Below are 22,347 nucleotides of genomic sequence, written 5' to 3'. Positions count from 1 at the left end.
TAATGAACTAAAATGTATTGGCCTGAACGTTACACTGTCTCCTCAAATTTATTTTACCCTTATTGGAATGTATAAAAAAAAAAAGTGTGTTTTTTGATCAGTTTAATAACATGCTTAGGGAATGTGATTTTGGGAAAGAGGTCATCTTAATGGGAGATTTTAATATTAATTATGAAGAAAAGTCTTGTAGGAAAACCCTCAAACGGATCACTAATACATTTGACCTTACACAGCTAGTTAAAGGGCCAACCAGGGTGACTTGTTGCTCTAAAACACAGATTGATTTGGTGTTCAGTAATAACCCAGAGAGAGTGACTAAATCATTCAATATGGTTACTGGGCTATCTGATCATAATCTGACACTTATAGCCAGAAAGCTGTCTAAGAGCAGGTTTAACCTCTCTACTGTTAGAAAGCCGGATCAACAAAGAATACCTAAGAGTGAATTAAAGTATTTTGAAAACGCAATTAAAAACTTATTGACGCACGGATCCCTTTAGCGGGATCATTTTCACCAACAAGCGCCAAAAAAAAATTTAATTGCAAAAAATATTTATATTCATGAAATCACAAGTGCAATATAGCAAAACACAGCTTAGCTTGTTGTTAATCCACCTGTCGTGTCAGATTTTGAAAATATGCTTTACATCGAAAGCAATCCAAGCGTTTGTGTGAGTTTATCAATCACTAGACAAAACATTACAAACACCTAGCAGCAATGTAGATTGATCACGAAAGTCAGAAAAGCAATAAAATTAATTGCTTACCTTTGATGATCTTCGGATGTTTGCACTCACGAGACTCCCAGTTACACAATATATGTTCCTTTTGTTCGATAAAGATTATTTTTATATCAAAACACCTCCATTTGTTTGGCGCATTATGTTCAGTATTCCACAGCCTTAGGCAGGTCATCAAGGGTTGACAAAAATTCCAAATAGTATCCATAAAGTTCGTAGAAACATGTCAAACGTTTTTAATGATCAATCCTCAGGTTGTTTTTAACATAAATAATCGCTAATATTTCAACCCGAACGGTAAACTATTCAATAACAGAGATAAAGAAAATGTCGAGCTACAACTTTCGCGCGCATGAACTAATGGAAGGACATTCAAATCAAATGTTATTTGTCACATACACATGGTTAGCAGATGTTAATGCGAATGTAGCTAAATGCTTGTGCTTCTAGTTCCGACAACGCAGTAATAACCAACGAGTAATCTAACCTAACAATTCCACAACTACTATCTTATACACACAAATGTAAAGGGATAAAGAATATGTACATAAAGATATATGAATGAGTGATGGTACAGAACGGCATAGGCAAGATGCGGTAGATGGTATAGAGTACAGTATATACATATGAGATGAGTAATGTAGGGTATATAAACTTAAAGTGGCATAGTTCAAAGTGGCTAGTGATACATGTATTACATAAAGATGGCAAGATGCAGTAGATGATATAGAGTACAGTATATACATATACATATGAGATGAGTAATGTAGGGTATGTAAACATTATATTAAGTGGCTAGTGATACATTTTTGAATACATTTCCATCAATTCCCATTATTAAAGCGGCTGGAGTTGAATCAGTATGTTGGCAGCGGCCACTAAATGTTAGTGGTGGCTTTTTATCAGTCTGATGGCCTTGAGATATAAGCTGTTTTTCAGTCTCTCGGTCCCTGCTTTGATGCACCTGTACTGACCTCGCCTTCTGGATGATAGCGGGGTGAACAGGCAGTGGCTCGGGTGGTTCATCGCTCATTTTTCCAAATAAAAGCTTGAAACTATGTCTAAAGACTGTTCACACCCTGAGGAAGCCATAGGAAAAGGAATCTGGTTGATATCCCTTTAAATGGACGAAAGGCAGGCAATGGAACAGTGATTTTTCAAAATAAGAAGCACTTCTGGGTTGGATTTCCTCAGGTTTTCGCCTGCAAAATCAGTTCTGTTATACTCACAGACAATATTTTGACAGTTTCTATCCTACTCTGTCAATTATATGCATATTCTAGCATCTAGACCTGAGAAATAGGCAGCTTACATTGGGAACGTTATTTTTCCAAACATAAAAATTCTGCCCCCTAGCTTCAAGAGGTTATTAAGGGAATTAACTGGAATGATCTCTTGTCCTATACAGACGTGGAAGCTGATAGTCAGGTTTTTCTATCCACAATCCAAACTACAATAAATGGTTTCCTAAAGAAAATCAAATCCAAACCTGGCCAAAAGAGCACTCTTCCTTGGCTAAATGGAGAAATCTGGAAATTGATGAAAGAACGAGATTATGCTCTAAAAATAGCCCTAAGATCTAAATTAGAGCATGACAGACGTAGGTTTACCATGTTGAGAAATAAGGTGATGAAAGAAATCAGACAGGCCAAGGCAAACTTTTTTATTAACATAATTGGTGAAGCAAAGGGAAATGATAAATTGATCTGGGAGAATCTAAAAAAGTTAACAGGGAAAGACCATAGTAACGCTGAAAAAAGACTAGAAATCATGGTGAATAACAATCTAACACAGGATGCAGTCGAAATAGCAATAGCCTTCAATTCCTACTTTATTGACTCTGTCAGGGTACTGACACAGAACCCCTCCACTGGTTTCTTGGGCTCAGTGCTAGTAAATGACACTCAACCTGTCTTCACCATAAGGGAGGTTTCTGACTCAAAGGTGAACAAGGTGATTAGCTCACTAAAGAACTCTAAAGCCAAAAATGTGTTTGGGCTGGACTCTACCTTTCTTAAAAACTACAAAGAGTCACTCATTGGCACCATTACTAAGGTCACCAACACATCTATTGGTCTCAGGGTGTTTCCAAGGGTATGGAAGTCGGCCATAATAACGGCCATCTTTAAATCGGGCGACCTGCTGATGTGAGTAACTACAGGCCCATTAGTATACTACCTGTGGTGTCAAAGGTTGTTGAAAAGTATCTAGCAAAACAACTGATTGCCCACCTCAACAACAGCCCCTTCACATTACACTCCATGCAGTTTGGCTTCAGAGCGAAACACTCCACAGAAACGGCCAACTGTTTTCTTCTGGAAAATGTGAAGTCCAAGATGGACAAAGGGGGCGTTGTTGGGGCTGTGTTTCTGGACCTAAGGAAGGCTTTTGATGCTGTTAACCATGAGATTCGCATCACAAAATTGTCCAAGTTCAACTTTTCCCCCGATGCCTTGAGATGGATCAAATCATACCTTGAAGGCAGAACTCAGTGTGTCAGAGTGAGCAATGAGCTGTCGCCCACTCTTAGCTATGATGTGGGCGTGCCCCAAGGGTCAATACTGGGGCCCCTCCTGTTCAGCCTGTACATTAATGATCTGCCTTCTGTCTGTACTGGGTCTGAAGTTCAAATGTATGCAGATGATACAGTGATATATGTGCATGCAAAGAGCAAACAACAAGCTGCACAAGAACTCACTACTGTAATGGTCCAGATTACAAAGTGGCTCAGTGACTCATGTTTGCATCTCAATGTGAAAAAAACTGTTTGCATGTTCTTCACAAAGAGGGCAACAGATGCTACTGAGCCAGATGTCTATGTGTCAGGGGAGAAGATCCAGGTGGTATCTGATTTTAAAGTACCTTGGCATCATACTTGATTCCAACCTCTCTTTTAAAAAGCATGTGAAAAAGGTAATTCAGAAATTCAACCTAGCTAATTTCCGATTTATACTAAATTGTTTGACTACAGAGGTAGCAAAACTGTACTTCAAATCTATGATACTCCCCCACTTAACTGCTTGACTAGTTGGGCCCAAGCTTGCTGTACAACATTAAAACCTATTCAGTCTGTCTACAAACAGGCTCTCAAAAGTGCTTGATCGGAAGCCCAATAGCCATCATCACTGTTACATCCTCAGAAAGCATGAGTTAGGAAAATCTTGTGCAATACACCGACGCATGTCTTGTATTCAAGATCCTAAATGGCCTGGCTCCCCCTCTACTCAGTATTTTTGTTAAACAGAAAACCCAAACATATGGCAGCAGATCCACAAGGTCTGCCATGAGAGGTGACTGTGTAGTTCCCTTAAGGAAAAGCACCTTTAGTAAATCCGCTTTCTCTGTGAGAGCTTCCCATGTCTGGAATACACTGCCATCAGACACACATAACTGCACCACATATCACACTTTCACAAAATGCATGAAGACATGGCTAAAGGTCAATCAGATTTGTGAACATAATCCCTAGCTGCGTATTGCCGCTTTCCATGTTGTCTGTTGTCTGTAGCTTGTGAGGTGTGGAAACACTTTGTTGCTTTTCTGAATTTTGTCTTGCTGCTTTTTGTTCTATGTTGCTCTGTCTGTATGCTACGTCTTGCTTGTCCTATGTTGCTCTGCGTGTGCTCACTGCTCAATGATTGTCTATATTGTAATTGTTTTTAATAACCTACCCAGGGACTGCGGTTGAAAATTAGCCGGCTGGCTAAAACCGGCACTTTTACTAAAATGTTGATTAATGTGCACTGTCCCTGTAAAAAAAAAAAAAAAAAAAAATAATAATAATAAACTAGAGGAACGTAGTCAGAAAAATGCTGATGAATGTCTTGCTCGAGCTTTGTATGCAACTGGTTCACCTCTGATGCTCACAGGCAATGTGTATTTGTCACGCCCTGACCTTAGAGAGCTTAGACCTTAGAGAGTCTCTATTTTGGTTTGGTCAGGGTGTGATTTGGGTGGGCATTCTATGTTCATTTTTCTATGTGTTGTATTTCTTTGTTTTGGCCGGGTATGGTTCTCAATCAGGGACAGCTGTCTATCGTTTTCTCTGATTGGGAACCATACTTAGGTAGCATTTTCCCACCTGTGTTTTGTGGGTAGTTGTTTTCTGTTTAGTGTTTTCTGCACCTGACAGGACTGTTTCGGTTTCATTTTGCACTTTGTTATTTTGTTCTAGTGTTCAGTTTAAATAAAAGTCATGAACACTTACCACGCTGCGCTTTGGTACGATTCTTCCTCTTCAGACGACGACACCCGTTACAGTATTGGAAGAGATTTCTGAATGTTCTTCGCCCAGCATACACCCCTCCAATCAGACATGCTTCATCTACTCATTTGCTGGATGCAGAGTTCAACAGAGTTCAAGTGAAGGTCAAGCAAATCATAGAGGAAGCAGACTGTATTGCAGTTATCTCTGATGGGTGGTCGAACGTTCGTGGGCAAGGAATAATTAACTACATCATCTCCACCCCTCAACCAGTATTCTACAAGAGCACAGACACAAGGGACAGACACACCGGTCTCTACATTGCAGATGAGCTGAAGGCAGTGCCAGGTCGCAGTTGTTAATGAGAACCTGTTCTCAACTGCCCTACCTGGTTAAATAAAGGTGACATATATTTTTTTTAAATGACCTTGGACCACAGAAGGTATTTTCACTGGTGACAGACAATGCTATGAACATGAAGGCTGCTTGGTCTAAAGTGGAGGTCCTACCCTCACATCACACCCATTGGCTGTGCTGCTCATGCATTGAATCTGCTCCTCAAGGACATCATGGCACTGAAAACAATGAATACACTCTACAAGAGAGCCAATTAAATGGTTAGCATTGGGAAGGGTCATCAAGTTATAGCAGCAATCCACCTCACCAAGCAAAGTGAGAAGAATAAGAGCACCAGATTGAAGCTGCCCAGCAACACCTGTTGGGTATGGACAGTCCCATCAAGAGAATCCTTCTGGATGATGCATTTTGCGTGAGTGTTAAGCAGCCTGAAACTCCTGAAACCTATAGCAGTAGCCATTGCACAGATTGAGGGAGACAATGCCATCCTGTGTGATGTTCAGACTCTGCTTGCAGATGTAAGAAAATAAATCCGTACTGCCCTGCCGACTTCACTGTTGCTCCAAGCAGAGGAAACTGCAGTTCTGAAATACGTCAAAAAGCGTGAAGACTTCTGCCTGAAGCACATACACACCGCAGTGCACATGTTGGACCCCAAGTATGCTGGCAAGAGCATCCTGTCTGGTGCAGAGATCAACAAGGCCTATGGTGTCTTCACTACCCTGTCTCGCCACCTTGGCCTGGATGAGGGTAAAGTTCTTGGCAGTCCGGACAAGTTCAAATCCAAGCAAGGGCTTTGGGATGGAGATGCCATATGTCAGTCGTGCCAACATATCTCATCAGCCACCTGGTGGAAGGGACTTTGTGGATCTGAGGTTCTTTCCCCGGTTCCCTGCATCATCCTCCAAATCCCACCAACATCAGCCGCCTCAGAGCGCAACTGGTCCTTGTTTGGGAATACACACACCAAAGCACGAAACAAACTGACCAATACAAGGGTTGAAAAATTGGTGCGCATCTGGGCAAATTTTGGGCTTTTTGAGCCTGACAACGAGCCATCCTCAACAAGGTTGGAAAGTGACAGTGAAGATGAGGCCTCAGTGTCTGATGTTCAAGAGGGGGACCTTGAGGAGGTCCAGGGAGAAGACATGGAAGCCTGAGAGTAAGACAAACAAAGCTTTAGTTTCTAGACTATCATTTTACAGATGTATGTTGAAAATGTTTTTGGGAGATGAGATGGATCTTTTGGGATCATTCAATATTCCCTTTGTTTTGTTGTTCAGTGAAATCATCCCATGAGAAGAGCCAACTCATTTAATTAAAGTTCAAGTTCGTGTAAGGGAGTAAGTAAAGGGCGGCAGGGAAGTCAGGCGCAGGAGAGCAAAACTGGGTAATCAATGGAGCAGTTTTATTCATAAAACCACCGGAAACCAGAACAACAAACAAATGAGTACAAAACCCGTAGCGCACCAGCGAAAACGTGCACTTACAATAAACAATTCCGCACAAAGACATGGGGTGGAACAGAGGGTTAAGTACACAACATGTAATGAGGGAATTGAGACCAGGCGTGTGGGAAGACAAGACAAAACAAAAGGAAAATGAAAAGAGGATAGATGATGGCGCTGAGCGCCGCCCGAAAAAGGAGAGGAACCGACTTCTGCGGAGGTCGTGACAGTTCGTAACTAAATCGTTTTTTTATTTCTATTGGAAGGATTTAATCATTTGCAGTTATGTCTACTAATGATAAAGTAAAAGGTGTATGTTTCTGTCTCCATATGATATGGTAAATATATCCAATGCAAAAAACATTTACATTTAAATGGTATTAATATTAATTTGTATATATTTCCCTTAATTCCCATATATTCCTGTTAATTCCCATATTTTCCCGTTAATTCCCACGGAAAGTTTCCACCTCTGAATATTCCCCAAAATGTGCAACCCTAGTAAGGTGTTGGGACTGCTGTTGGGACAGCTTTATGTAGGCCCTAACAGTTTGTTTGTCACCGTTATAGTGCAATTCATGTATTGTTTAGTGTTGTATTGTGTTGTGTAGTGTCTTTGCTGACATGCATCCAAATGATTCTTTTTTGGTTTGCACCACCAAGCTTTACATGCTAAAATCACCACTGCTTACAACCTCTGCTACAATTAGGCCTATGACTCCAGGGAATTGACATAATATATATATGTAGATATCCCTAGTTGATATTGACTGCCAACATTAATAACTTTAAGCTACAAATGCAGTTGTAAAACACAATTTTTTTCCTGTAGCCTATCTTGAGTTTAGAAAATGGATCCCCGTTTATGGGTGTATTAAATGGCAGGCTACATTTGCGCAGTGATTGTGCACACGTTTCGAGTGTGCACACACGTGATTGTGCTTGTGCGTGGGTCACAAGTTGAATACCACTCCTTTTTGGGGGTAGGGGGTCAAAAAATGTGAAGTCCACTGGGATAGATGATAGTGGCAAAGAATTGGGTTGGAAAATGGTAGCTAACAGTATTTCTTACAATCTTCTATTATGACTGGAATTGTGTTAGTCATTGTTAATAAGTGCAGCATTTATTCCACTTCAAAATAGTTTAGCAAAGTACTATACTTTCCCCTCTTCTTGTAATAATTGCTCGATTAGTATGTGACCGCAGTTGCGGGAAAAACATTATTTAGGTGCCTTTTTTTAGCTTGAGCACATGCCCCCCAAAAGGTCTGTGCATGGCCCTGTCATGCAGTAGTGGAAATAACATCATTGTTATACTGTATGAGACAACAGGAGAAACCATGGCTCTGGTCAAAAGTAATGCACTATATGGGGCCAAAATGGTGCCACTTTGGATTTGTCCAACATGTCCTTGTAGCCCTACATACCTCATCACAGACACATCCAGACAGGTGTTTATTCTTACAAAGTAGGTCAGAAAAGACCCACCTTAAGGGCTGAAATCAATCCGTAATGCATTAAAATGATCCGATTGAGATGACAATACGCAGCTTGTGTATGCAGTCTCTGCGAACGCAGGAGCATTGCCTTTAAATTTCTCAGGCAAACTATAACACGATACTTCTGCGATACGGATGGAATCTAGTTTCGACCTGTTGCCTTTGTCACTTGTGTTTGCAACACCAAAGTGAACAACCATTTATAAGCCTCAAGCAAGCACTATCCGTAACAATAAATTAAGCTAAGCTTAATACAGTTCCTGTATCCTCCAGTAGTTTACAATATTGAGTGCAATTACTGTAACCTATACCTAACCCAGTTCAAATGACTCGGTTTCTTTTTTATTTGAATTTAATGTGCATAGCCTAATGCAATTATTTTCACATTTTAATTATTGTCCTAAAGTAATACAACTTAACGCCAATTACTGTACATGGGCCTATATGGTTTGGCCATTTCTACACATTAAGCTCAACTATTGACAGTGATAAACTACTGGATTCAATAGCCTATCTATTTATTGTCTACATTTGTTTATATTTTCAAATTCTGATCTTTTCCGGCGAGTAATTCCTCACGAAACCCAGACAAAACAATACCATTATTTTGGGTACTTTCATGAAATGTAATTCATAGAATAGTCCTTTGGAGGAAGGATTGTTGTTATATATTTGACAGTTGTATCTAAAAGCATATTTATGACATTTTGGCCTTACCCAGGCCTCCTTTAAGACTCCATAGTATTGCATCTGTAGGTGCTATAAAGCAAACATTGGTGTCATATAACGCTTTACTGCTTGCTCTGTATTAGGATTTTGATTTCAATAACCTTATGAATATTGACAAAAATAAACATGAATATTGAAAATATCAAAAAGATTATATGGATAATTGTTCAGTATATTGTTGAACATAATATACAAGCACATCAAAGTTCCAGGGTGGGATCTCTGCCACTTTTAGAGTTCTGATCCAATTTGTAAGCAAGGAATATTTTTTGCAACGGTGTGGGAGTGCCAAGATGGAGGCGCGGTGGCTTCAAAACTGCGCCCTGCAGTCATCTAGTATATATATAAATCATTGATTACATTGACTGCTATGCCAATTTCTCTGTAAAATGGAGCATAACTTTAAAACTAGCAGAGAGCCCACTCGGGAACTTTGATATGCACCTAGAGTATGTTATGTTCAACAGTACGGTAAGGCTGTGGAAAAAACAACAACACTGCTGAATCAAAGCAGTCTAACCTATAGCAGACCGCTTTTAACACACACACTCCTTTCCATAAAAACACACTACTTTCCTTTCGACACACCCACTCGCCCATACGCTGATCGCCATATTGGGCTACAGGTACCCCCTTCTTTAAAAAAGTATTTTTTTTTTTGTCTGGGTTTCTTGAAGAATCACTCAGGTATGAAAAATGATCCAGACAATATATTATATTTTCTCAGCATTAACAGATGGAAAAGGGTGTAATTGCGGCCCGCAATTCGGGGTGTTGCTGCATGTGGGTATTCCTGCATCTGCAGGAACTCCTCTTTATACTTCTATTGGTATATTTTGAAGCTAGGACTCCAGTACACAGGGGCGCTGCTCTGTATTGGAGTAGCTAGCGGTAGGCGGGGTCGACACCGGTAGACAGTGTCCTTCGCCCCCGTCTGTCAGGCATGTTTTTCTCCAGTACACAACAGGCAGGAGGCGGGGGGCAACACCATGTGCCAGCTAGCTAACTAGCAAGCACATGGTGTCTTACCCGCCTGTTGTGCCAGCGGGAGGCGGTGGCGACTGGAAGACTGTGTCCTTGGGCCCTGCCTGTCAGCATAGTTCTCGGGTACACAGCAGGCAGGAGGCGGGGGCGACACCGTGTGCTAGCTAACTAGCAAACTAGCACACGTGTCACTAACTAGCAAGCTAGCTAGTTAGCACATGTTGTCGCCCCAGTCTCCCACCTGATGTGCTAGCAGGAGGCGGGGGCAATCAATAGACAGTGTCCTTGGGCCCCGCCTGTCAAATCAAATCATATCAAAGTTTATTTGTCACGTGCCCCGAATACAACAGGTATGCTTACTTACAGGCTCTAACCAATAGTCCAAAAAAGGTGTAAGGGGAACAAAAGGTAAGTAAAGAAATAAAACAACAGTAAAAAGACAGGCTATATAAAGTAGTGAGGCTATAAATTAGTGAGGCTACATACAGACACCGGTTAGTCAGGCTGATTGAAGTAGTATGTACATGTAGATACGGTTAAAGTGACTATGCATATATGATGAACAGAGAGTAGCAGTAGCGTAAAAGAGGGGTTGGCGGGTGGTGGGACACAATGCAGATAGCCCGGTTAGCCAATGTGCGGGAGCACTGGTTGGTCAGCCCAATTGAGGTAGTATGTACATGAATGTATAGTTAAAGTGACTATGCATATATGATAAACAGAGAGTAGAACGCAGCTTAAAAAGAGGGGTTGGGGGGGGCACACAATGCAAATAGTCCGAGTAGCCATTTGACTACCTGTTCAGGAGTCTTATGGCTTGGGGGTAAAAACTGTTGAGAATACTTTTTGTCCTAGACTTGGCACTCTGGTACCGCCTGCCATGCGGTAGTAGAGAGAACAGTCTGTGACTGGGGTGGCTGGAGTCATTGACAATTTTTCGGCACGGTTTTCTCAGGTACACAGCAGGCAGGAGGCGGGGCGACACTGTGTGCTTACTAACTAGCAAGCTAGCAAACAGTGTCACTAACTAGCAAGTTAGTTATTTAGGACATAGTGTCGCTCCAGCCTCCCGCCTGCTGTACTAGTGGGAGACGGGGGCGACCGGTAGACAGTGTCCTGTTCAATGAAGGAAACATTGGGGTGCTCGAGGGTTGCAGGAACAAATTGTGGGGCGCAGTAGTACATTACTGGGCTGCGATCACACAGTATTGGAGATGCGCTGACGTGTAATGACGTCACGGGAGAACGGATGGAAGCAATTTCGTGGACCACTTTGCCTCATAATAATCGAGAGATGGCGTCCTGTACCCAGTGAATAAGCAAAAAATATCTTACAGAATTGACGAAAAGATGCTCTAATGACATTTATCATTAGGCTACGAACACTGTTGAAGTAGGCTAATAATAACAATAATCTTTCACTGATAGAAAGAGCATTTGTTTTGGTTCTGCAATAGCCTATTCCACCTGGTTTCACCAGATTTAACAGGGGTGGGTTCCGCGGCGTTTGTTTCACCATCCTCCAGCCTCCGCCTCTGTGTAGTCTATCCAACGCGAGGACGGCGAAACTAGAGACAGGGAGAGAGGGCGATGGCTGCCGGTGGAGGATGCGGGGAGACTGTGGATCAGTACCGGGCGGAGGTCGAGCGGCTCACCCAGGAACTTGCGGATGCGAACAGAGAGAAGATCAGGGCGGCAGAATGCGGTCTTGTTGTGTTGGAAGAGAACCAGACTTTGAAGCAGCAGTATGCCGATTTGGAATCGGAACAGGAGACGCTGAAGCAGGAGTTGGAACAATTACAAGAGGTAGGCTAGTATACACTATGCTAGAGGATGCAGCCTTTTCCCAATCTATTCAAGATAAATTATATTATATTATGTACAGCTCAATCACCAAACCTATTATTAGATCATATTAGGTTACACGAAATGGCAAGACAGGGCCCCCACAAACATATTTACGTTTGGGTGACCTTATTGCCATATGTTTTGTACATTTCTTTGACATGATCCACACATTATTTGTATGGAAAAGGTATGTGTGTGTGTGGGTTCGTAGTCCACTTTTTGCATCTTACTTTGCATGACCTCTGTCATTTATCTCTTGGTGAAGTGCATATGTCCTGTGCAGTCATGGAGTAATGAATTATGTTAAGTGCTGTCTGTGTCAGAGACTGAGGTGATTTCCCTATTCTCCCATCCTCTCAATGTGGGTGGCTCCCGTCCCTAAGTGCATTGGACACACACACACACACACACACACACACACACACACACACACACACACACACACACACACACACACACACACACACACACACACACACACACACACACACACACAAACTGCAGGCATTGTTTAAACTAGGCCCTTTCTAATGCAAATGTCACCCTTCACAAAGCCAATATGCAATGCATCACAGTAAAGTTAGCCTTTTAGTCATTGTTTGAGTGCATGGGGTCAGTTGTCATTCAGACTGTTATGGTGGGACTGTAAAGATCTGCTCAAGAGATGAGGTATGCACACGAGTAAATGAAGGAATGCTTTGGTAATTGGAGCTTCAGAGTTGCTGTCTACTATGGTTTGTGTGGTGGCTCACTTGCCTATTGATCCAAGTGTCACGTTTTCATGAAGAATCTGTGAAGTGTCTGGATAGGTCTCTGGATCCACTTCCACAACACTGCTGGGCGAGCTCTTTTTCTAAAGTTTCATTTCTAAAGTAATTGTAACTGTAAAGAATATCATAAACTCCATAGGTATTGAGTTTGTCTGTCCCCACTTGCCAGGGCTTGACAAATGTATGACAATGTGTTTATGCATTCGGTCAAACGGGGAAGAGCAGATGCTGACAGAGCTCCAAGTTCAAGGTCATTATGGAGGTGGAGAACCTATAGTGCTATTGGGAGCAGAGACTAGAGTCTAGAACGGTTGACGTGGGAAGGGAGATGGGCAATAACGGCAGTTTGATATGGATTAAATTCCCTTTGCAAAGCAGCCCAGTTCTATATCAGATTTAAACCAGTGTCATCTTTTACAGTACGGTGCATGATTATCAACGACTTAGTCTTAGTTATCAAGATGTATTTTACTGTCCTGAATCTATAACCCGTTTAACTCTGCACTTAGCCCTGGGCTAAGAGAGTTCTTATCATCAGCTTTTCAGAGCCAGCCGATCACAGAGTTCCATTGTAACCTAATTTGAATATTCATTAAGCTTAGCACTGGGCTAAGAAAGTTGATATTTTACTCATTGACAATCTAGTTTTAGAGTTTCCTAATTTTATATAATTGTGGAATTTCACACATTGGTTTAATGTATGTCATAATTATTTTTATTCCCCAAAGCCAGTACTATGAAACAAAGATAAATTATATAAAGAATGATAGTAAAAAGCTTTGGAGCACCTTAAATTACATTTTGGGCAAAAAGGCAAACTCAGCTTCATCATTCATTGAATTAGATGGCTCCTTCATCACAAAACCCACTGATATTGCCAACTACAAGATTAGCAAACTTAGGCATGACATGCCAGTAACAAACACCTAACCCACACATCCAAGTAAAGCTGACCAAATTATGAAAGACAAGCCTTTTTGAATTTCATAAAGTGAGTGTGGAAGAGGTGAAAAAAATGATTGTTGTCCAGCAACAATGACAAGCCACCTGGGTCTGACAACTTGGATGGAAAATGACTGAGGATGATAGAGGACGATATTGCCACTTCTATTTGCCATCTCTTTAATCTAAGTGTTTAAAAAATGTTTGCCCTCAGGCCTGGAGGGGAGCAAAGGTCATTCCGCTACCCATGAATAGAATAGCACCCTTTACTGGCTCAAATAGCTGACCAACCAGCCTGTTACCAAAATGTTAGTAAACTTTTGGAAAAAATTGTGTTTGACCAGATGCAATGCTATTTAACAGTAAATCAATTAACACGACTTTCACAAATGACTGATGATTGGCTGAGAGAAATTGTAACGGCGTTCCTCTCTCTCTTCATAAGAAGAGGTGGAGTAGTGATCGAGCCAAGGCGCAGCGGGTTGTGAATACATGATGATTTATTAAATAAACAAAACAGACAAAGACGAAAAAACGAACTATACTTGATATAACTAACAAAATAACAAAACGATGTAGACAGACCTGAACAAACGAACTTACAAATACACGAAGCACGCTGACACAGGAACAGACTACATAAACGCACGAACAAACCGAAACAATCCCGTATGGTGTAACTTCGACACAGACACAGGAGACAATCACCCACAAACAAACAGTGAGAACACCCTACCTAAATATGACTCTTAATTAGAGGAGAACGCAAAACACCTGCCTCTAATTAAGAGCCATACCAGGCAACCAAAACCAACATAGAAACAGATAACATAGACTGCCCACCCAAAACACATGCCCTGACCTAAACACATACAAAAACAACATAAAACAGGTCAGGACCGTTACAGAAATTGATAATAAAAAATATTGTTTGAGCTGTTTTGTTACACTCCAGTGTGGCTTTTGACATTATCAATCATAGTATGCTACTGGAAAAACATATATGTTATGGCTATATTGTGGATTGAGACTTACCTGTCTAACAGAACACAGAGGGTGTTCTTTAATGGCTGCCTCCAACATATTCCAGGTAGAATCAGGCATTCCCTAGGTCAGCTGTCTAGGCCCCTTTACTTTTTTTCAATCTTTACTAATGACCTGCCATTGGCTCTGAGTAATGCCTGGGTGTCTATGTATACAGATGACTCAACACTTTACACGTCAGCTACAGCGTGTGAAATCACTGCAACACTAAACAAAGAGCTCAATGCGCACATTGCAGTTTCTCTAGAGATAAATCAGATCCAGCCTGAACTGTGCGATGTAGTAGGGAGTTGTAGTTTCCAACAGACCAATATTCTCCATAGTTTAGTGCATAAAACGTGGTAATTAACTACATTGACCATGATCCATTGTCCATCTACTTGCCCGGTCTGTGTTTCTTTTACACCTGCTACGGAAGAGACAGAAGAATGTGCGATCGTGGGGTGATATAGAGAGACGATGTTGCTTCGCAAGGTATCTCTTCCTAAAAATACATGATCTAAGTGATTGATAGTTGTTATTTATTCAGCAGTCATAAAAGTATGCCTTATTTACTTTGAAGAACTACAAAATGGGGATTTTGTCAGACAGCATATGCAACAGTTCTATAGGGATTAGAGAATGACTTTGAATGAAATAATGGAAACACTTTACTTGGCATCCAGTGTCATAACACTTTATGACACAGGCATAACCATGTCATATGTCATAACAGCTGACATAACTTGTCATAACATGTCATAATATGGTCCTTACACTGTCATGACCCATATATTTATCCCTATTGTGACATATATTGCGTTCTTGTATGGCTCGTTATGACACCTACATAAGTGTCAAACCCCAGATTTATTCAAGTTCGTTTTTCCATGCCAAGTAGTTTCCTTTCGTTTGAAAGTTTGTTTATTAAATCCTGTGTTGTTGTTGTATTGAATTCTTTCCAGTCATGTTTTTTTCATCATATTTTAAATAACTTGTAGAAAATACACTTTATTACACTGTCATGAAGCATTATTACCATCATAATCATATCACTTTTCAGCTGTGCTAACATAATTGCAAAAGGGTTTTCTAATGATCAATTAGCCTTTTAACATGATAGACTTGGATTAGCTAACACAACGTGCCATTGGAACACAGGAGTGAGGGTTGCTAATAATGGGCCTCTGAAGGCCTATGTAGATATTCCATAAAAAATTAGCCGTTTCCAGATACAATAATCATTTACAACATTAACAATGTCTACACTGTATATCTGATCAATTTTATGTTATTTTAATGGACAAAAATGTTTTCTAAGTGACCTCAAACTTTTGAACGGTAGAGTATATTATTTAATGTATGTAAAGAAAAGATGAAATCAAGAATAGTCTGATGGGTGACAATATTAGCCTGTCACTTGTGAGTTATATATTATGACTTGTGAATGATGCCCAGCATAAGGAAACAATGCCTTTTTTTGCGACTTTTTCAAATCATAGTCGCATACCTCATGTAGCCTAGCCCATAGGCTTATATGTTTTAATAAGGTTTGTATCACAACTAAATTGGCCAAATAACTTAAGCACTATAATCCGCTTTACAAGGGGTGTAGAGCCTAACTGGCATACATAAGCAGCGTGTGAATTTCACGTTTGGGGAAGATCATTTTCACCATAAAAAATGTTACCTTTATAATAAAAGCATTACATGCATAATTGCATTTGCGGTCACTTTTGATAATGGTGTTTTCCACTAATGGAACATTTGCGCTTATAGCCTACTGCCCATGTGCGCATTGCTGTGCTGTTAATGTGAAGAAATAGACCAATAGTTTATCAACATTTTAAGCTAAATGTTCTGATCTGTTGTGTCATTGCGTAAAAAAGTTTTTTTGATGCTATTAGTTGTATTAATTTAGGATCTATTGCATCCCACAACTGTCCCAGACTATGTTTGGAATATTTATTTCTCGCACAAAATAGAATATGTCAACTTTTGTACTATGGGAAATAGTAGATTGACATAGACTAGTGCTTTTACTGTTCGTTAGGCCTGCTCATCTTGTTGGCTGACGAAACGTAAATGTGGACAGTTCTTCCAATATCTTCAATATGCACCTCAGAATTGAATAAACGTGTCCCTGATCTGTCTGTCTTCACTTGTAGCCTGTGAGATAGACCCGATGGAGCGCACATCACTCAGGGAGAAGGGCACAATGGGCAAAAGGCATGTTTTTTTTAGGGTGCATTACTGCCACACAAAGGGGATGCCGCTGTGAAATTCAAGACATTATCAAGTGCTTGTCAAATTGTGAATGAGTGACTGATTTAGGTTGTAAAGCCTGCGCAAAAAACATAGCAGAGCTCATGCCTTTCAAGCAACGTTTCTCAAATCATCATTAGGAGTTGCATCATGCAGCCTTACAATGTATTAAAAATCTAAACATAGAGCCCAACGTTTGTAGAACAACTAAAGTTACATGAATAACTCTAAATTAAGCTTACAGGAATACCTATTTCTTTCTTAATCGCTCAACACTGAATAGCCGCATGTGCGCACTCCCTCAAATCATTTGGAGAAAATATCCTCTCTTTTTTATTCAGCTTTGTTCAATTGTATTCTTCATACTATAAAATAATGACACGGAATTCTAAGCAAATCTTGTCTGCTAAATTAAATAGTGTAGCCCACAGCCATTTGGCATAGCCAGATCAGGACCTAACATAAGGACAACTCAGAGTATGCTATTCTGTTCTTCTGAAATAGGCTTCTTTAGACCTGTGTAGAATAAATCATGGATTTATTGTGAAGGTGTAGGCTATATTACATGGATTTATTAGACATTTTAAAATGTAGATGTTCCAAAGGTCTACATCAGTGGTGATGTGTGTGGAAGCCAGGAGACGCTAAATGTGTTTATTTTAATTAACGGTCAATTGCTGTGAGACCGACTGTTATTTGCTTGACAATCACCGACTGACAAAATTTCGTGACCGCCACAGCCCTAGTCATGACAGTGTCATGACCATATAATAACAGGTTATGTCAACTGTTATGACATATTATGACACGGTTATGACCGTGTCATAACGTGTTATGACGCTGGGTGTCAAGTAAATTGTTACCGAAATGGTAAAGTCGTCAAATAAAATAAATGTATTATACACAACAACTGAAATATTTTATGAAGGTAATGTGAATCAATTATTAACCATAAGTGATAAGCAGTAATGGGCAGTCACTACCATCGTGGAACTTTTATTCATTGTTTTATTCTGTGTTGTTACAGCATTCAACCCACATAATGGATAGTGCATTTAATGATTTAAAAAAAAATATCGAACCGAAACCGAACCGACCTCAAAAAGCATTAATCGCTCAGCACTATAAATTATACATGCATCATGGTTACATTCGTGTGCATTTTTGGGTTGTACAGTATGTGTTCTGCTCTACTAGTTGGACATCAAAGGATGGCATGAATAGTGCTTTGCTTTGACTGGCACTCAGATTTCAGAAGTATTAATTGGGCCTCCTGTTGAATTTCTAATTCATGCTTGTTATTCAGATTGAACTAATATTGAATTTCAAAGCATTTTTTGTAGTATACTGTCTGATGTTTGTACTATATGAGTGTGTGTTGTGTTTATGCCACTCTTTCATCTGCGTGAAATAAAGAGACATACCAATGCCTAGCAGCTCTCCACCACAACTGATCTCAGTCTGTTATGGATCCTTTATTGAGTGATGATGTGTGGGATGACGAGGCAGAGCAACAGAGGAAGATGGAGAGAGAAAGAGAGAGAGAGGGAAGAAGGATCCATAGTGATTGATTAGAGACATGAGAAGTAGTTCACCAGACACAGTGCTCCCTGACAACACTGTCTGATGTACACCAGCTCCATATCCTAAATCCTCACTGTGTAAGATAGCAATGTCCATTTTCAGCTGTATTCCTCCGCCTCCACTGCTACACTGCTTAATCTGAGTCATCCTCTGCTTTGCCTCTGCCCTGGCTAGGCTACCACACACTATATCTCATTCTGTATCTAGACCTGTGTGGAACTCTGTTTTTCTGCCCACATGCTGACTGATAAATACCACTGGCATGTTGTTGAATTGTACTGTAATGCTATTCTTGAAGGCCGTTTTAATACTTTTTCAGTATAGACTTTTAGTTTGTGCACATAGTTTCACATCGGTCTCTGCACCTGCTGGTCCCTCCCTACCGTGTAGTAGTAGCAGCAAGTGTTCTTTGTATCCCTGCCTGCCTGTCTCAGAGTCTACGGTATAGCCTAACAGAGGACACATCAACACTGGAGGTGATATAACATCCCAGGAGGATAACCTGCTGTTTCCCTCCTCTCTCTCATGTCTTTCTATGAATATTAAACAGAGAAATAGAGCGCGTGGAGCCCGTCGTACCAATAATAACACTCTCACCTTCCTTTTCCTCTGAATTGTGTGTGCCTATCCTTAACATGCAGGGAACCGCAAATGGAAATTGGAATTGCTTCCTGGATGGAGTGGCGGGCAGTTGAAATCCCACAGCTATTGTTTATCCTGATGAAATAGATCAACACTATTGGAATTGTACGTTACACATTCATTCTTCCTTCTTTATTTTACACTTTCATATCCTTTGGAGAACAGTTGCGGTATAGTTTTGACCCCGACAAAGTTAATTTCCTATTTGTCAGGGGCAGGTATGCTAGAGAGCTGCTGTTGCATTCCACACATTGACACATTCCTATGGACAATCAGCATGACTCAAGAGTGAACCCATACCTGGGGAATGACATCGGCTAACGTGATGTCGCTAATGACACGTCGGTAATGACGTTATGGTAATGCCATAAAAACACTAATGAGTATGTCTTTGGGAAGACCAAACCAACACAGGGCTCACGTTGTGGAACCTTAAGTCTCAATGTCAGTAGCCTACTGTATATTTATGATTGTAACTTAGATGTGTTTTAGTGCTCTCCACAGACCGCTGCATAATGGTTGTTGTTCTGTACTTGAAGGACAGAGCAGAAATAGGCTGTAGTACTGTATGTGCTTGTTACACTAAAATCAGCCAGGAAGCCTTTAGCATTACTCTTATGGGTGACTTCCCAGTAACTATACAGTATATGGGTTGTAGGTTGTGGGTTGTCAATATTTTACCCGGGTTGTCAATATTTTACCCACTGGCCAGTGTTTTAGTGACAGGCCAGTCTCCAGGGCTGCAGATGGATTCCTCTCCACAGTGGTGGTGCCCACATTACTCTCCAGTTCTGTCTCCTTACTGCAGTCTCTGGGTAGAGGATCGGCCTATCAGAGAGAACTAGTGGAGGGAAGAAAACAACATTACAGCAGCGTATTATTAGGAGCTGTACAGCCAGGGATGTGTGCTCATATGGATATGAGTACTCCATCAGCAAGTCAACGGGGCCGAAAATCATCTACAGATGTACTTGACAGTAGAGCAGATCACATACACGGGCTTCAATTAAGAAATGCTTTTGAAACAGACAGTTAGGCATCGACGTGTAGTGTACAACCCACCTAGACACGGCTCCCTATTCCTAGACACTGTCACATATAGGGTGGAAACCATCGTTTTGTCTCTATGCTGTCACACACGTTCAGGTCTGAAGAGTGGTTGATGTCTGAGGAGCACAGACTCAGAACTCATTCCCGTCAAGGATTTGAAGAGCACACTGTTTTGCGAACGCAGTGTCTCAGAAGTCACCTTGTTTGCCGTGCATACGGTCTAACATTTCAGAGGAGTGTACGCTTCAATGATAAGAGTAAAACCCAACCTAAGATACATTTCTCCAGAAATAATTGCTTAGCATGTTCTTCCTTAGATACGGAGTTACTGTAAATCTAAGGCTTCAATGGTAAGAACTGACATTTTACTATTGTAGGGAGGAGAGGTTTTTCTAGAATAATTCAGTTGTGAAGCTGAGGAGCAGAATGCCATGTTAAACATGGATGATTAATGGTTGCGCTTGGTGGTGGGCATAGTAACCATTTCTGTACATACTGTAGTTATGTTCTTAGACAGCCAGGCTCTCTGGGCCTGAAGTTGGAGTGTGCTGGAGCTGCATGGTCCCTGACTGTGCCTTTCATAACATGGATTATAGAGCCCATAGGAAGACCAGCTCAAAGTCACATTAGTTAGCAGGCTGGAGCTAGAGGACTTCAGAGAGCAAGATATTTTCTTCATAATTTACTGTGGACTTTTATAACCCCTTGCCTCCACTCAACTGTACAGTCTTCAAAGTCTGGTTGATCAACATTGGTGAATCCAGATTGTTGGCTAGGTGAAGATCTGACTGAATGTGCTCTCAGTTTGAGAGTTCAAATGCAGGTTGTGGCAGGTGGAGAAAGAATTGAAAAGTTAGTGAATGGGTGAAAAGAAAAGAGTCCTGCATAATGGAGAAGTATACTTAACCCTGCTTTGCTGTGCTGAATCTGCCTACTGCGGTTGAATAAGTGATTAAAAAAGGAGTGGGGTGGAGGACAGCTTCCCTACTGTCCCAACAGAGGACATGTGGCAGTAAATGTGAGGATGTGGCAGACTTTTCTGTGAGGAGAGAAAGGAGAGATGCATTACAGGTTTTATTACCCTGCTCTCCTCCTCCTTCCTGACATCAGCATGGGGTTGGTGGGGAGGGTGGGGGGTGGGGGCAGAATCGATACATGAGGAGACCCCCTCCACCCTGCTAAGTCTCTCACCCCTCCCCTGCAACTCCTTCCTTCCTTAGGTCAGTTTCCCCCGTGGAGAGAGGAAGGGGGAGAAATATGCATTGATTTTATACCTGAGATGCATTGTGTTGGGCTGCTTAATGATGTGCAGTATGTGGCAGTGTTAATTTCAAACACCAATTTTCAGTGGCAATTGACTAGATGATAACTGACTAAATAGACACAGAAAAACTATAACTTAACTAAAAATATTTTTCATTTCGGTTGACGAAAACGATACGTGACAACATTTTCTCTGTAACTAAAATCTGACTAGTCAAAGGTTTTTGGACATGTTAAGAGCTTTTCAGTCATATTAGTTTGGTCCAATCAAAAGCATGCATGATTTTAGCAGAATTGTAAGGGTTTTTAATTGCAGTGTTGCAATGCTGTTATTGGTGGAAAATAAATACCATGCCCAGGTCATTCACGAGTCACCTCTCTGCCCGTCAGCCGTTTTCCATCAGGCAGCAACAAATAATGTATGTAAATAAGGAACACACCATGGCTACTCTCCCAGTGGTAAAAGCTCCCAGTAGAAAAAGGGGCAACGTTTGAAGCCACTTTACTTATGTCGCTTAAAACAAGAATGAATGTAACGTTTCCACGGGAGAAGTCAGCGTTTGCACCCACAAGTTGACGGAGAAAAATGCTACCAATATATACAGTATATATATATATATATACATACATACACACATACATACAAACAATCAGGTAATAACAGATTGATAATGCTAGCTAGTTAGTTTGCTGCAACCTATCAGATCTGTACTTATGACAGAACTTTGATTACAGTATGTCAATCAACACAATGACAAGGGGTGTGATTTTTAATCTGCTGCAGAGTAATGTGTTCTTCTGCCAAGTTGGCTGTTGGGAAGAGAATCATGCGATAGGATGTTGTGCAGAAGAATATGTTTGTAGGACAAAGCTATGTATCGTTTTGCACATAGAAGTCAGACATTTATGTGTACTATATGTTAATGAGGCAATAAAAATGTGATGTGACTAAAATGTAATGGTACTTAGTTGACAAAAATGGCCCAATGTTTTTGTCAT

The 22,347-nt window shown here is 40.8% G+C and overlaps 1 protein-coding gene across 11 annotated transcripts in view; it reads left to right on the top strand.

The window, feature by feature from the left end:
* The first annotated feature begins 11,072 nt into the window (after positions 1 to 11,072).
* Positions 11,073 to 22,347, top strand: part of bicd1a (bicaudal D homolog 1a) — an 88,905-nt gene continuing 77,630 nt past the window's right edge. For 5 of the 11 annotated variants that reach the window (XM_055939733.1, XM_055939735.1, XM_055939737.1 and 2 more), the window contains exon 1: positions 11,073 to 11,767. In XM_055939733.1, coding sequence (XP_055795708.1) covers positions 11,552 to 11,767 — 216 coding nt within the window. In that variant the 5' untranslated portion in view covers positions 11,073 to 11,551. Of the gene's footprint in view, positions 11,768 to 19,034; positions 19,141 to 22,347 lie in introns of all 11 variants that reach the window. The other 6 variants (XM_055939742.1, XM_055939740.1, XM_055939739.1 and 3 more) reach the window with 2 other exon arrangements.

Source organism: Salvelinus fontinalis, chromosome 12, assembly GCF_029448725.1.
Source record: "Salvelinus fontinalis isolate EN_2023a chromosome 12, ASM2944872v1, whole genome shotgun sequence".
Taxonomy (NCBI): domain Eukaryota; kingdom Metazoa; phylum Chordata; class Actinopteri; order Salmoniformes; family Salmonidae; genus Salvelinus; species Salvelinus fontinalis.
Note: the sequence above shows the minus strand (reverse complement) of the source record. Positions and strands in the feature narration are given on the sequence as shown.